At 38.4% G+C, this 16,705-nt stretch overlaps 1 protein-coding gene and 1 long non-coding RNA gene across 2 annotated transcripts in view; one reads left to right on the forward strand and one right to left on the reverse strand.

The window, feature by feature from the left end:
- The window catches only part of LOC123833311, a 56,104-nt gene that overhangs the window by 12,526 nt on the left and 26,873 nt on the right, over positions 1-16,705 (forward strand). The gene's annotated exons all lie outside the window — the stretch shown is intronic.
- Positions 5,310-16,705, reverse strand: part of CPA6 (carboxypeptidase A6) — a 250,032-nt gene continuing 238,636 nt past the window's right edge. Inside the window, exons 9-11 of the mRNA XM_045861448.1 lie at positions 14,597-14,799; positions 10,725-10,809; positions 5,310-5,497 (exon numbers count right to left, since the gene is read on the reverse strand). Coding sequence (XP_045717404.1) covers positions 5,310-5,497; positions 10,725-10,809; positions 14,597-14,799 — 476 coding nt within the window. The remainder of the gene's footprint in view (positions 5,498-10,724; positions 10,810-14,596; positions 14,800-16,705) is intronic.

Below are 16,705 nucleotides of genomic sequence, written 5' to 3' on the forward strand. Positions count from 1 at the left end.
GTATCGGAAGTCTTCATGAACTTCCAGTCCTTCTGGTTGTTCTGAGCACTTTGGCTTTTGCCTGTTCCATGGGTAGAAATAACTAGCTATACAACCCTCCATTCCTGATCATTTCTGAGCATTTACTGCTTGATGGGATGAATTAAAGTTTAAATTCCCAGGTGTACTATTCCTACGCAGGACTGAGTGTCAAACCTACCTGAGATCCGTTCCTAAAAACACATAACTGGAGCCACAAGATAAAAAGATAAATTAGATTTATAGAACATAGAGAGGATTAATACTTCCTGTTTGTCTATGGTACTCTAGGTTCTGTGTTAGGCATTCCACATATAATCTCATTTACTATTGTTAAATTTAATTTTTATTTTTTAACTGAAACAATGTATATGTTATAAACATCAAAAACTGGATGGTGAGTTGTTGGGGAGTCATTAAAAAATGATCTTCCTTTAAGGGGAGTATACTCTTTGTGTGATTAAAAATAATAAAACCAGTCAAATATTATGACAAGTCTCATGTTAAAACCAGCAGTCTTCTCCTCCATCCTTCCTTGCTCATGATCCACTTTCATTAGTTCAATAATTCATAATCTCTTAAATTATTTCTTCTAGTATTTACCTTCTTATTTCTAAACTAAATGCAAATGCTGATATTTCTTGATTGTTTTTTTCAGTTTTAGGTGTTGTCTATTGACTTCCTGCTACAGCAGATAAGGGTTTAACTATCCTATACCTCCTCTCCTTACACACATTTATTTCTTCCTGTCCTTTCAATATATTTATATCATAGTTTTTGGTTAAATTAATATTTAGGGCTAACATTTAACTCTAATATAAATATTATTTATAGCTAAGTCACATGGTACACTATGATTATATTTCTTCCCTTATATTACTCATTGTTTTTATCAAAGTTAACAATTATATATATATATATATATATATATATATATATATTTGTTGTTTCCTTTGTTTCTGTGCTTTTATTACTAGTTCACACCCAAACTGTCTGATGTAAGTAAATATTGCCTCTGAACATGTTTGTGTTCTGTTTCATTTTCATCTTGGAGAATTTCGTCTGAAGTCTTCAGTTCTCCTCCTGTTCCAAGTTAGTTTTACTGTAAGCCCAACATACAGTGGTTATTGGGAATTTTCTCTTCACCATTATCTTTAGATTTTTTTTCATGACTTTCTCCTATGTTGGATTTCTTATTTTCTGAGATCCTACTTATTTCTGTTGATTTACTCCCTTATTTTGATAGAGCATGTTCTTCACAAGTTTCCTGAGAAAGGTAGGGCCTCAATTTTATAAAAATATTCTACCCTGACATTTCATTGATTGTTTTGCTAGGTGTAGATTTTTAGGATAGAAAATGTCCTCAAAACTCCAATATATTTCTTAATAGTTTTCAAGCTTCAGTGGTGCTGTTGAGAAGTTTCATGCTACTCTAGTCTTCATTCCTTTGTGATCATTTTTTTCCCCTCTCTGAATGTTTTTAAGCTTATCTCTTTTGTCCTGGTGTTCATGATACATCAGATAAATCCTTTGAGAGGATTTGTATTTTCTCCTACCAAATACTTGGAGAATATAACCAATCTGGGATTAATCTGAATTAAATTCTTGGTTAGAGCTTTATCAGACCATTTAGGTGTAGGTTTCCCAAGTTATTCAAAAGTAGCTTCTTCCTATGGAACCTTTCAAAAGCTGAAATGGCATTAAATAAAGAAGGGATTTCCTCAGGGCACATCTTGCTAATGGATGCACAGAATAAATGGAGATGAAGCACAGATAATCACAGACACAGTTCAGAGGTCTAGTGGCTTGAGGCTGAGATGTTGAGTGTGGCTCCTTGGGAAGGAGCTTCGTGGGGCTGCTCATGATGCAAAACAAACACAAAATGCTATGTTCACTTTTCATCTTTATTTGAAAATCCTCTTCAGATTTCTTTTGGTTAGTGAAAATGAGTACTAACATAGGTCTTTTGTAAAAGCCACGTGGTATAAAGTGAACTTTTGAAAAGAGGGGGATTCCTGTAGGCTGAATTCGAGCCACAAATCCTGGTGAGGGTTGACGTGTGGTTCCAAATTCTCAGTGGCAATTTTCCCCCTCTTTATTTTTGCCAGAATATGAAATTTTTCATTTTCCATGTGGTCCATTGGAGGTAGTATGGGGGTTATTTGTAATTTATCCTTGGAATTCCCAGAATTCTTGTGGAAGAATCTGCTATTAGACTTTCCACTTTAGAGGAGCCTTGGGCTTTTTTGTCTGCTCTCATTCTCCACAAAGCTGTGAAAATTAGTAGGTACTCACCTGGTGTGACAAATGCTCTCAGGATAATGGTGCACCACTTAGCTTTCTAGGTTCCTGCCTTCACTCAGTCCCTGGCCTGAGATTCCCTTACTTTTTTGTCTGGAGTGTCACAGATGATCTAAAAAATTACATTTTGTCCAGAAGTTTTAGTTATTTCCAGCAGTCCAGATAGATATTTTGTCTTTCAAAACCTCAATTTTCTTATTTGAAAAGTGAGGATAATAGTAGTATCTACTGTAGTATTTGAGGAATAATGTGAGATTATTACATAAAGCTCTTAATGCTGTGTCTGGCACTTCAATTCATGTTTTCTCCTATTTTGAAAGTGGTATTTTTTTCTTTTCCAGTAAGGATGGCAGTGTAGGTAGTAGACATGGCTTGCCTCTGCACAGTAACAACAAAATTACAACTAAAATATAGAACAACCATCACTCAGAACTGACAGAAATTGAGTTGATTGGAAGTGTGACAACTATGGAATTAAATCACATTCAGCCAGATGGTAGGAGGTGTGCAGATGTGGAATGGGCTTGTCCCACTTCCACATGTGGTGGATAAAAATTTGGGAGGGATATCTCAGGAGCAAGGAGTCCCAGCCCCACACAAGATGCCCCAGCCCAGGGTTCCAGTGCCAGGAAGATAAATCTGCACGATTTCTGGCTGCAAAAACCACTGGGGATTCAGTCAGTTGAAGAAACTGCTGGAGCCCCAAGCAGTTCCTCTTAAAGAACCCACACATGGATTCACCTACTCAGACTTACTCCCTCTGGGCTCCAGTGACAGGGTGGTGGCTTGAGGGGCACCAGTGGCATGCAGGGGGAGGTTGAGGTGTCTGGCATCAATGGGAGCAGCGGCTATTGTCCCTTTTCTGGGATCTCCCCCCATCGAGCCTGCAGACTGGTGCCTTTTTTAAGATTCTATCAACCTGGCTAACACTGTTGGACCTGTCTTGGAGATCCCAGAGACTCTGCCCCACCCAATTTACAGGCCCACTCAAGCTGCTTTTCCATATGAATAGCCTTGGCTCATGCTTCACAACTTCCTAAATTCTCTAAAACAGACAACAACTGGCCTCAGTGAGCCCCAGGCCAGGAACTAGCTGCCTAGATTCACAGCTTGGCTTCCCCTGGAAATCTCCAAGGCTAGCACAAGTACTAGCCATCTCAGATTGTTGTATAACTCAGGCAGGGTGCCTCCTGGGTAAAACACGGGTGGGGGCTGACCTTGGCTTTACCCGCCCAGGAAATGCCAGGGGCCAGTACATTCAATAGACAGCTACAGACCACATTGCAGCACCTCCACTCCGTTCCTGCACAGCTGATCCTCCATGGAGCCTGGAGGTTGGTGGTAAGTGGTCACAGCCAATCCTTGCAGCTGACTGGCCTAGGTAAATTCCTCCCATTGATCTGCCAACAGCAACCAAGTCTCAACTACAAGAGGAGGATGTACTCACCCCACACTAAGGGTGCACCTTGAATACCCAGCTTGTGTGATAGGGGAGACTGTGCAACTAGATCCTACAGGACACCTACTACATTAGGCCACACTACTGAGACATGGATTCAAAGCAGATCTACCTAATACATAGAAACAAACACAGGGAGGTGGCAAAAATGAGCAGACAAAGAAACATGGCCCAAATGAAAGAACAGATCAAAACTCCAGAAAAAGAGTTAAACGAAATGGAGATAAGCAACCTATCAGATGCAGAGTTCAAAATACTGTTTACAGGGATGCTGAAGGAACTTAGTGAGGACCTTAACAGCATAAAAAGGATCCAGTCAGAAGCAAAGAGTACACTAATTGAAATAAAGAACAATTTACAGGGAAAAAAACAGTAGAGTGGGTGAAGCTGAGAATCAAATCAATGATTTGGAACATAAGGAAGCAAAAAAAACAACCAATCAGAACAAGAAGAAAAGAGGATCCAAAAAATCAAGGATAGTGTAAGCAGCCTGTGGGACAACTTTAAGCAATCCAACATTTGCTTCATTGGGGTTCCAGAAGAAGAAGAGAAAGAACAAGAAATTGGAAATCTGTATGAAAGAATAATGAAAGAAAACTTCCCTAAATTGGTGAAGGAAATAGACATGCAAATCCAGGAAGCACAGAAAGTCTCAAACATGACAGATGCAAAGAAGCCCTCCCCAAGACACATCATAATTTAATACCAAAGATTAAAGATAAAGAGATGAGACCATGGGTGTGGGAGAATGGGTGAGAGGTGAATGGCTTAAGAGGTGCAAATAGGTAGTTACAGAATAGCCATGGAGGTGTAGAGTACAGTATAGGAAAGGGAGTAGCCAATGAACTTACACGCATGACCTGTGGACATGACTAAGGGTAGGGGGATTGCCTGAGGAAGTGAGAGGTGCTGAGTGGAGGGAGGTAAAGGGGGAAAATCAGACCAACTGTAACAGTATAATCAATAAAATATGATTTTTAAAAAGTGTTATTCTCAGAATCTAAACACAAGTGTTCTATTTTGTTATATTTTTATAGATATATGGTACACTAATACCATGGGATAAAGCTGTGAATACTCCAAGGTCTTAAAAATTTTTTATTTATTGTATTAAGGAATATAGTTCTTGCCATTTCAAAAGTTGCCATTTTAAAAGAACCAAGTGATTGAACATCATTGGTAGATCTGAATTGAGAATAGGTGATTTACTGAAGTGACATTCTCAATTTGTACATTTCATGAGACAAAAATAATTGGAAAATATCCCCCACCTTAATCCAATGAGACTCTAATGGGATATAAAATAAATGCTTTTGCTTACAAAAAACTAGGCTATGCTCTTATTTATTTTTTACCATTTTTTAAATCACCACAGAGAGTTGAATTGCATGGGAAATTCCTTTAAAAGTCTAGAGATATATTTACTCCAAGCAGTTGCCCCTCTCTTTAAAAACAATTTTCATCCATTGTCAAGTAGCTCTTGTGCAAAATCAGCTTTTCCTCTGGCGGTTGACCTGACCCTCAGGTCCTATCAGGGACACTTCTTGAGTAGGTGCACTGTGATATTCTTCACAGCGAGCATGGTCTCCGTACAGGTGGGTTTGATGAGAGCCTCTGGGAGTAAAAATCCAAAATGCCCAGTGTCACGTAGTTCAAAAGCAAATGTGTAGGGTATTCCATTTTTGTAGGCCCAATCCATTGAGCTACCAGAACTCACATCTAGAAGTTAAAAAGAAAAAAATCAGTTTCACTAAAGAGTCTGTATGTATAATTTTCATAAATGTATATATTACTAAGCTACACTGTCCTTTCAATAAACATCATATCAACCAGAATGATTTAACAGTAGTTTGTTGGCATTGAGCTCATAGACCTTATAAGCTGTATCCACCATCATCTGTGAGGACCTAGTCTACGTGTTGATTCTTTCCCAGCATAGTGACCTCAGATTTCTCAGCCTCAGCTCCAGCAATATTTGTCTCCCCCTGCACTTCATTCACCCATCACCAAAACCGTGCCGTGGGCTTTTCTTCCTCTTATCACTCAGTTCTTCACTTTCAAGGCCTACAATATTGAAATTCTGTTCCCCCAAACCCTCCTCATTTCTTGTACTTTCCCTATTTTTTTTTATTCCTAATAAACTTGGTTTTTTGCCTTTGCTTAAGTTTGTAGTTCACAGACTCTTCCCAGCCTTATAATTTCGTTTTACTCTCTACCTGGCCCTGGTTAATTAATTCACTAAATTTCTCACCAGACCCCAAATAAGACTCATCCATTCCTTTCTCTGCCTTGGTTTTGCTAATTCTCAATCTCTGGCCCAGTTTCTCCGCTTTCACACCTTGTGAGGTAGCTGGAGAAAGTCTTTGCTATGAATTCATACCAATCACTGAAGTCTTTCTCTGTTCCCGAAGAAGCTCTAGGCTCCTTTTTCTAGACCTCTACTTATGGAACTTTTCTCATTCTCTTCTAGTCCTGCCCTTCACATTCCCACTGTCCCCATACTCCAAAAGTGCAATTAGCTTATCACCTCCTCTGCTGACATCACAGCTCTCTGACTTCTCCCCTTTAGCTCAGAAGAAGAAATGTTGCTCATCTTTTACACATGTCATCTTTTGATACCATATGTCACTGTCTTCTCTGCTGGGGGGTGGGTCCCTTCTCCAGGCCTTTGTTTCATTAATTAACTGCCCCTCCCCATTTGCAGCTTCATTGCCCAAAATGTTCAAGCACCATTTTTATACAGCACTTCCGTTCTATCATTCCTCTATATGCCATCCTCTTGTCCTTCCTGTTGTAAAAGAGAATTGATATATATAGTTCCTTCTACATCCTCTGTCACTTTCAATCTGGTTCTTGTCTCTACCTGTCTATGTTCTTGAAGGTCAGCAGTGACAGCAGGCCTCATCTCTCCCTCCTTCTCCTCCAGATCCCATTTGCAACATCTCAATAGCATTTAACCTAGTTGACAGTCCTTCCTGACAGCTCTTTCCTTCTGACTCTGGTGACCTCACATGCTCCAGCTTTTCAGCAGAGTTGAAAGTGCAGGCAGCAGAGGTGGACTGTGGGCTTGGCTATATCCAATCCCACCATCTGTGGCTGCTCTGTGCCTCGGTCGACCCTTTTGAAAGAGGGATGATAATATTTACTGCCTAGGGTTGTTGTAAAAATTAAGTTAGTGTGCTTAGCCTACAATAGCTGATATTATTTTGTATCTTTATACCCCTAATGTAATTTTCAGCCTCACATGCTCTTAATAATTTTTGAATAAATGATTACATGCTGCATAGAAGAATCTTGATATACTTTTCTATACTTTTCTTCTGAGATTTATATGGTCTAGCCTGAAATATACTATTACTTTAAAATTTTCAGAGCATGTTCACCTACTCAAATAATACCACTTTTTATGCTATTTTTACCAGGACAAGTTAGAGACAGAATTATTATGACAGTTAGATGACTCTGCTGTTTCTCAGGCTCCCTTGGCTTCCATTAATGACAGAAGGGAGGTTGTGGCTTCATTGGCCCTTTGGGTTAGAGTACAAACAGTAGTCATGGGAGCCAAAGTCAGAGACAATATGTGCCAACAGTTAGCTCGTGGTAATGTGACAGCCTAATTTCTATGGCAACATGTTCTTCTTGGTAAATATCAGACTATGACTGTGCCTTGATATCAAGCTGCAAAGGTGAAGTGTAAGATTTTTAAAAATTAATGTCTTAGAATTGTTAATATGATGGGTATTCATTGGTAATGTAATTTTCCCCATTATTTAAATTTAAAATTTTTTTCTTTTTTCTTAAAAATGATTTTATTTATTTATTTTTAGACAGAGGGGAAGGGAGGGAGAATGAGAAGGAGAGAAACATCAATGTGTGGTTGCCTTTCTTGTACCCCCTATTGGGGACCTGGCCCACAAGCCAAGCATGTGCCCTGAATGGGAATTGAACCAGCAACCCTTTGGTTTGTAGACTGGCACTCAATTCCCTGAGGCACACCAGCCAGGGCAAAATTTAACAAAAATGTTTCAATTACAGTTGATATTCAATAGTATATTAGTTTCAGGTTTACAGAATAGTAGTTAGACATTTATATGCCTTATGAACAGATCCCCTCTGATAAGTCTAGTATCAACCTGGAACAATTACAATATTGTTATAATATTGTTGATTACATTGTCTATGCTGTACTTAACATTCCTGTGACTATTTTGTAACGGACAATTTGTACTTCTTAAACCCTTCCTGTTTTATATCCAGCCCCCAAACTTTCTCTCATTGACAACCATCTGTTTGTTCTCTGTATCTATGTGTGTTTCTATTTTGTTTATTTTGTCTTTTAGATTCCACATATAAGTGAAATCATATGTATTTGTCTTTCTCTGTCCAACTTATTTTACTTAGCATAATATCCTCTAGGTCCATCCATGTTGCAAATGGCAAGATTGCATTCCTTTTTTACGGCTGAGTAGTATTCCATTATACACCTATGTGTGGTGTGTGTGACCTCCTCTTTATCTGACCACCTACTGATGGACACAGGTTGCTTCCATATCTTTGCTATTGTTAATAATGCTGCAGTGAACATTGGAATGCACGTATCTTTTCAAATTAGTCTTTTAAGTTTCTTTGGATAATACCTTGAAGTGGAATAGCTGGATTATATGGTAGTTACAATTTACTATTTTTGCAGAATCTCCATACTGTTTTCCATAGTGGCTGCACCAATTTGCAATCCCATCCACAGTGCAGGAGGATCTTCTTTTCTCCACATTCTTGTCAACAGTTGCTGTTTCTTTATTTATTGAGGACAGTCTTTCTGACAGGTGTGAGGTGATATCTCATTTTGGTTTTAATTTGAATTTCTCTGATGATTAGTGACGTTGAGAATTTTTGCACATGTCTATGTATGTCTTCTTTGGTTCAATGTCTATTCAGGTGATCTGCAACTGCTAGCTGCCTGTGCTGGGCTTGGAGGTGCCTGGGAGAGACTATGCTGTGAATCGAGGTTGGATGCCACTAGCGGTGGGCTTGGGACCACTTAACAATAGATACAGAGCATGCCGAGGCCAGCCACTGCTTGTTTTGGGTTTGTAGACCTTTGAGAGATTTTAGTAATGTCTGCAGTATGAGCCAAGTCTGACTACTTGTGTGGAATAGCCACTTGAAGTGGTTAGGGCTGGTGTGTGAGTTCCATCAGGGTCTCAGGGAATTACCAGGGTGGGGTAAGTGGTATTGGCCAGGTTGGTAGAGACTCAGATTTGTTGCCTGGGTGTACATGCAGGCTAAGCTAGGGTAGGGTTCAACAAAGGAACCACGGCACCTGCCAGCACTTCTGTCCTTGGAGAGAGCTGCCCCTCTAGCCTTTGCCTAGAAGCCAGTCAATTCATTTCCTCCCCATGAGTCCCTGGTGCTTTTCAGCTGCTGTCCCTTCCTTGTTTGTGAGTGTCTGTCAGTGAGTCTGTGTTTGGGCTCTTTAAGAGGATGTCTGGGCCTGCGGCAGTTCTCTGTATCACCTGGACAGGTAGGTCCCTGCTGATTTTCACAGACATATGTTGTGGGGGCTCCTCTTTTTGGCACAGGTGCTCCAGGCTGTGGAGTCCAGTGTGGGCCGGGGACCCTCACCTCCAGCAGTGGCCTCTGCAGCCAGGATATCCTTCCTGACTTGTAACCTCCATACCTGGGTGTGGGACCAGCCCATCTTGTGTCTCCACTCCTCCTACCAGTCTCCAAGTGGTTTCTTCTTTATATCCTTAGTTATAGGACTTCTCTTCAGCTAATCTTCAGTTTTCTCTCAAGGATGGTTGTTCTGTAATTTAGTTGTAATTTGATGCGGTCATGAGAGGAGGTGAGCAAATCGTTTACCTACTTCGCCATCTTGACTAGAAGTCTGTAATGTGATTTTTTAAATACTACATTCCCCCTTTCATGGTGGCTTTATTGAAAAGCATTTCTAAAAAGATCAGCATGAGACCACTGATTGTGGAGTTTGAAAAAAGTTCTGATACTTAAGACATAGTCATTACTAGGATAAACTTACTTGATAAGTAGTGTTAATTGACAAACCAAGCTCTTCTTTTGAAGGCTGAAGAAAGTAAACAGTTATGAACATAATAATAGGTACATTAAAGACATCAGGAAGAATTTGCTACCCCACTATAAAGCATAATTGGATATCACTATCTGTACACATACACTTGACCTATATGTGTGCATAACTTAGCATGCATACATAAACATTCATAATATTCATAAATATTTAGGATTTTTCACTAGAGTTTGGAAGGCTGTGGGACATGATCTAATCTGATTTCTCATTTAACAGTTGTGGATACTACAGCCCAGGACTGACGTCTTGGCCAGGATTGCATCCTGACTAGTGGCAGAATTACGACTAGAACCTATGTCTCCCGATTCGTTGTCCAAGTTCTTTCCATGTACCCAATTGTTCTTAATTAAAATATGTACTTTATGTAAGAAATATTTCAATCACCTTTTAAGGGGAAATTCAGCTGAAGATGTTATGTAAGAAATGGAATTTCATAACAAGAATAGTGGGGGAAAAGAATAAAAGGGAAGCTCTTTTCAGGCTGAAACATTACTTCGTGATTTCCTCAAGGCCTATTTCCAGGCTTATAGTACTTAGAATTGCTTAAAGAGCCTATTTTGGTATTTTATACTGACATAAGAGCTCAGTTCAACTTTATAGTTATTACTATATGACTAAAATATTCTCTGCTTCAAACTTATTTAAATTTGTACAGTGATTTTTGTCAAGCAGTGTAAAAATAATCAGATATAAACTCCTTTCATCTTCCTTGGCTAATGTGGTAGTCAAAAAATTCACTTTAGTGGGGGACACTCATTCTCTCTCTTTTTTAAAGGGAAGTCATTATACAGGATATTGGTTCAAGAAATGACTCCAACATAACATGCACAGGAAACTTACACAATGTGCTGGAGGCGGGTCCATATCTGTACCGTACCCCATATACTGATCGAAGTGCATTCACAGCTTTATAAGCTGCAGATTCCTGTGAGGGAAAAATGGAGAAATCATACCACTTACATCATTGCATTGAAACCTTTGGAAACACTGGCATGTTGTTTGATCATTATCAGTCATTAATTTGAAGAATAAGGATAGACACATTAGTTAATAGCCATATCTAATAATGTTAGGTTACTCTTTGTCACATGCTGCATTTTGCAATATGTTTTAGAACACATTTCCTTCAATTGATCTTCACAACAAGCCAGTAATCAGTAATATTTCCATTTTACAGATGAGGAAAGTCTCAGAGAAGTTAAATGGGCAGGCTGGGGTTACCCAGCAAGGCGGATTGAGTTGGGATGAGGGGATAAGTACTCATATCTTCTGGTGCTGATGTAGAATTCTGTCTTCTTCACATTAGTTCAGGGACACCTATTTCCATAAATTACAAAGTACTTGATAGGGCAGGGCCCCTCTCAGTATTTAGCCATGTACCTGTACATAATAGATGCTTAATCAATATGTTTTGCATCAATGTTGAATGAGCATAGGCCAGCAACAGTATCAACATAATCTTATCGATCCGTAAGTACATACTTCAGTGGTGATGTACAAGGTATTTAAAAGACATGTGGATCAATTAAGAAGCTCTTTAATTCAGTAAAAATGACTTGTCTTATGGTACGTGTTTATCCCTAATGAGAATGGGAACAATTTCAAAATGCTCCATGACTTCTGAAGTTACATATGCTTCTGACAGAGCTAGCTAGTAGTTCCAAGATGTAGAAATATTGAGGTGAAAGTCTTCCTACCAAAGCCTAAACCAGAAAAAATATTCAACACAGTCAAAATCCTAAAAAGTAAGTATTCTAACATGAACTGGAATGATACTGACTACTCCTGAAGACATTTCAAGTGGTATAAAAGTACACATTTCAGTAAGGAGCTAGAGAAGTATTGTATGTCCAGTGGGAAGCAAAGAAGTATGTTGAAACCAGTATACAATGCTCCCATTTCAATTTGCCCATGAATAATTTAAGTGTGTCAGTTGAAGCACTCCGGGCGATAGGGGCTGTGTATTAGACACAGCTTCATCTTACCATCCTCACTTACCTCAGGGAGGCATCAAACAGTACTTGTAGCAAATGCCGCCCTTTGTGGATATTCAGGGACCAGGCTCCAGAACCTGGCAGACAATTTATTATTGATTTCAATGATGATGACATTTTCCTCTCGGGAGCCAACAGAAAAGGAATGTAAACACCATCATGAGGTATCTTTATGGAGAAGTTTCTAATATTTCAACACCATATCCAATGGTCACAGAAATATTCTATAGTGAGGGCAGCTATTTCTACATTTAAGAGATTACTGCATTCTGCTGGTGCAGAGACTTTTGTTCATCATTATTTCAGGTGACTGAACCCAAGGGGAAAAATCTATTAAGAAAATAAAAATATATCCACTGTCTATTTACGTAAAACATCCGCATGGTTTTAGGCTTTTCAACTCACTGCACTTCTTCCCCTTGGTGCGGGTGCATGTGGATAAGAGGTTCAGATATATCCTTCCACAAAAAACTGAAACTTCAGCAAGTGTTCTTACAGAATTATTTTTCCAGTTGGCACAGCTAGACACCTACTTGAGAGAATTTAAGTGCTTCCTATTTTCTCCATTTCCTTCTCTTTCCAATTGTCCAGAAGGGCCCAGGCTTCACTTATCAGACCTCAGCCAAGAAAGGAATATATTTTTAATTTAAATATTTCAATATTTAAAGCAACCTAATGAATGACTTGAAAATGTTAGCAGAAACTTAGACTCCTACATACTGATGGAATGCTTTTGAACAATTTTAATAAAATTTAATGGTTTCCAGTTGACATTCAGAGACTACCTAGCTTCTGAGAGTTGTAATCCTGGTTTCAGTGATTTTGCTGATATGTAACCCAACAACAGGATTTCTCAACAGTGGCACTGCCAACAGTTTGGACTGAACAATTCTTTGCTGTGGGAGGCTGTCCTGTGTATTGTAGGATGGTGAGCAGAATCCTTGACTTCTATTCACTAGATGTCAATAGCATCCCCTAAACCTATTATGACAATAAAAAATGTCTCCAACATTGTCCAGTGCCCCTTGAAAGCACAATTTATCTTTGGTTGAAAAACTAACCTACTCTTTATACCATATCCTCAAACCCAAGGCAAAAAGAAAATAGGCTTCATTCCTAGTGGGAAGATGAATTTTCATGTAATAGTTTTAATGTAGTGCATACTCCATATAATGTTTTGTGATTCCATTAACAGACACTGCCCAGTTTAAAAAGGACTGGATGTTTGCCTGTAGAAACATTGTGAAACAAGGTGGTTAGGGTACCAGACCAACACCAATGACAACAAAATTCCTGTCTGACTCTTGGAGTAGCTAAAGAAGAGCACTGTCAAATCAACAACCACATTCATGGTATTTCTTTCCAAAATTTTTATTTTTTTTTATTTTAGAGAGAGAGAGGAAGGGAGAGAAATGTCCACTTGTTGTTCCCCTTACTTATGCATTCATTGGTTGATTTTTATACATGCCCTGACTAGGGATTGAACCCACAACCTTGACATACTGGGACAATGCTCTAACCAACTGAGCTAGCTACCTGGCCAGAGCCTCATTCACAATATTTCTCAAGAGAGAGAATTTGCTCAGAATTCTTGCTAGGAATGCCAAGAACATACTTCTTCTTTCAGATGGAAACCTTCCCCCAGGCCTTCTCTTGACTTCTTCATGTTCCCTATTCCTTCCAGTCCTGAGCCTCTAGCTCAGGAATTCCTAAAACCCCAAGCAACTGGCACAGGACTTAGAGTTTAAGGTATAGAGAGAAAGGAGATAATTCTCTTTTATAAAACCTTTTAAATTTAAGTATAACATGCATACAGAAGACTATACAGATTTTAAATTTATAGCTCAATGAATAATCACAAATTGCACATCCTTGTGTAATCCCATCCAGGTCAAGGAACAGAACATGGAAAGCAACCCAAGAGCCCTCCCAAGCCTATTCTCAAGCACTGCACTCTCCTTGTTCCTCACCTCTAGCACTATACATTGGTTTGTTCTGGTTTTGAACTTAATAGGCCTTTAGATACTATAGGCTCTGAACAAGGCCCCCTTTAGAAGGAATTATGCCCATAATGGATAGCTTGGTAGGCTACTGAGATGAAGAGAGAAAGGAACACTACTTTTTCATTTTTAAGTAATCTTATGCCAGAAAGGCTGTTGATTCTCAGCACTAACTTGTCAGATACATGCCCAGAGACTTAGTAGCATTAAGCAAATAGCACTTATAAATTAAAACTTTCTTTTAATTAATGAGAGTCAGACCATAATTTATGAGCAATTATTTATTCAATAAAGTTAATCATAACTCTGCACATGTGACTGAAGCTGTAATACCAAATCCATCCTGACATTTTCTGTATAACCTCTGGTAAGAATGTAAATAGGTTTGAAAGGATCACATCTGAGAAGCAGCGGAGCACAGTGGTTAAAAGCAACAGCACTGGAGCTGGATTTGGGGTTGCATCTTGGCTGTGACACTTAGTAGCTGTGTGTTCTTAGTCTAATTAGTATTTAATTTGTCTAGGTCTCAGTTTCCTCCTTGGTAAAATGGAGATAGGAATAGTTTTTCACCTTATATAACAGTAAATGAGCTACTAAACATAAAATGTTGATTAGAATAAACACAATATATGTTTGCTATTTTCATGACTATTTAGCATCATCATAGCATTAGAAAAGCATGAAACCTAGCACACAGGTGTAGAGGTCAAATACTTACCACACAGCTAAAATTGGGGATTGTTGCATATTTGTAAGAATAGGGATACAGCAACATCTGAGCATATGCATGAAAGGAGAGGTAAGCTCTAATGTGCTTCTTGTGTTTTCGAAGGAAGTTAGCTACAGCTTTTACTTCTGGTTCAGATTCTGGGAAAGGTCCACAGTATGTATCATCACAAGGGTGCATAGAAGCTCCTTCAGCTGCAAGTTAGAAAAGAAAATGTGGTGGGTGAGTGGGCAGGCAAGAAGCAAGAAATACAAATATTCATTATTAAACTGTGATTTTTCTTTTATTTCTATAAGCATAGGGTATTACTAAGCAATTTGTCTAGTCATTCATTTATAGAAATCAATTATTGAAACATCCAAGGTGGTTCAAGCCTCCATGTATAATAGGGGGGTGGCCTGAACAGGAAATAGATACTGATTGTTTAAGTGAGCCTGCAAAAACCACTTTAAAGAGATAGCTCTATCAGTTGGAGAACTAGTTCTATGTGCTCCCCTACAGAAGGTAAGGCCTCTTGCTTATACACTCCACAACACCTGTATTTTCTCTCCATAATGCTTAACACAGCTGTAATTAATGTCAACATTTGCTTATTTATCATTGACCTGATATGTACACTGTTTAGGTACCTGGGATACACTGGAAAACAACACAGAAGCACTCTGCTCTAACAGAACCTACATTCACTCTAGAGTCTGTTGGACTGTAATGCTCTGTGAAGGCAGGGACTGTGCCCTTCTTGCAGGGCACCTGGTGATTAGAACAATAGTATGGCAAGTGTTCAGTGAATATTTGTTGAATAAATAAATATCAAATCAAAAGAAAAGGCTAGACATCTATACAGGTGTCTGGCGAGATACAAATATTGATGTAGCAAGAACATGGAAACAAGGCAAATACTTCTGCAGAGCATACCAAACCAATTTCTATTATATTATTAGATCAGCAGTAACCAAACAAGTTTTGTAAAACCCATCTTGGGGATTTGATAGGGTTTAGTTAAGAAATCCTCAAAACAAAATTTTGATAATTTTGAAATACAAAATTATGTTATACAGGTCTATGAAGAGGAAGGAAAAATAAGATTCACTGCAACAATCACACAATATTAAGGTTCCAGCAAATTTTGGAAATAATTATATTTTTCATAGTTATCTGCCATTCTGAGCCATTATTATACCTCCCATACCCCTAGAAAACTATAACTCTTTCCATAAACAAATGGAAAATGTTTGGTGATCTTGTGACATAGTCTAATTCTACTTAACATGAAGAGACAACCAGGTCAAATCAGACTACATATGGGGGCAGTAAGACTAGTTTATGTTATGGGAGAGTTGAGGTGGGGAACTGAAAGAAAAATTGTGGCTTTCCTCTGTTGAGTCTAATTCTGGAGAATCCTCTGAAGCAAAATGGGATATGGATGGAAATGAGAACATAATGTAAAAACTGTAGCCAATACTCCAAAAGGAAAAGGAAAAATAGAGAGACATCTGATGAACACTGACGTAAAACACTGGAAAGCAGGGATCACAAACCGAACAACTAATTCCAGAGGGAGTGGAACTGATGAGCTAGAGCAACAAGAATTTATAATAATCCCAATAAGTATTCTCAAGAGCATATAGGAGGGCATTAGAAACATTAAACAGGGATAACAAGTTATAAAAAAGAACCAATCAGATATAATAGAAATAAAAAATATTCCTGGGTTGAATAAATGCAGTTGATGAGTAAATTAATGAGATGGAGTGGGTTTTGAAACATTCCCAGAGGCATTAATAAGAAACAAAGAACTAGAAAAATTAGAGAAATATTAAAGGGTAAAAAATTAGAGTAACTATCAACATATGATTAATAGGGCCCCTAAAAGAGAAAAAATTAAACAGAAGTTAAATACTTGAAGTACTGCTAATTAAAATTTCCCCACAATTAGAAAAAGATTGAATGAACTTATTGTGTATCCAACAAGGGAAAATATCAACTCACTGACATCCAAAGTGAAATTTTAAAAAAGGAAACAATTCTGGAGAGACAGAAGTAGGTCATCTATGAAGGAATAAGAATTAAATTCACATTTACCTTTTTAATAGCAACACT

This window comes from Phyllostomus hastatus, unplaced genomic scaffold (assembly GCF_019186645.2).
Source record: "Phyllostomus hastatus isolate PE091 unplaced genomic scaffold, TTU_PhHast_1.1 phas_scaffold_21, whole genome shotgun sequence".
Lineage (NCBI taxonomy): Eukaryota > Metazoa > Chordata > Mammalia > Chiroptera > Phyllostomidae > Phyllostomus > Phyllostomus hastatus.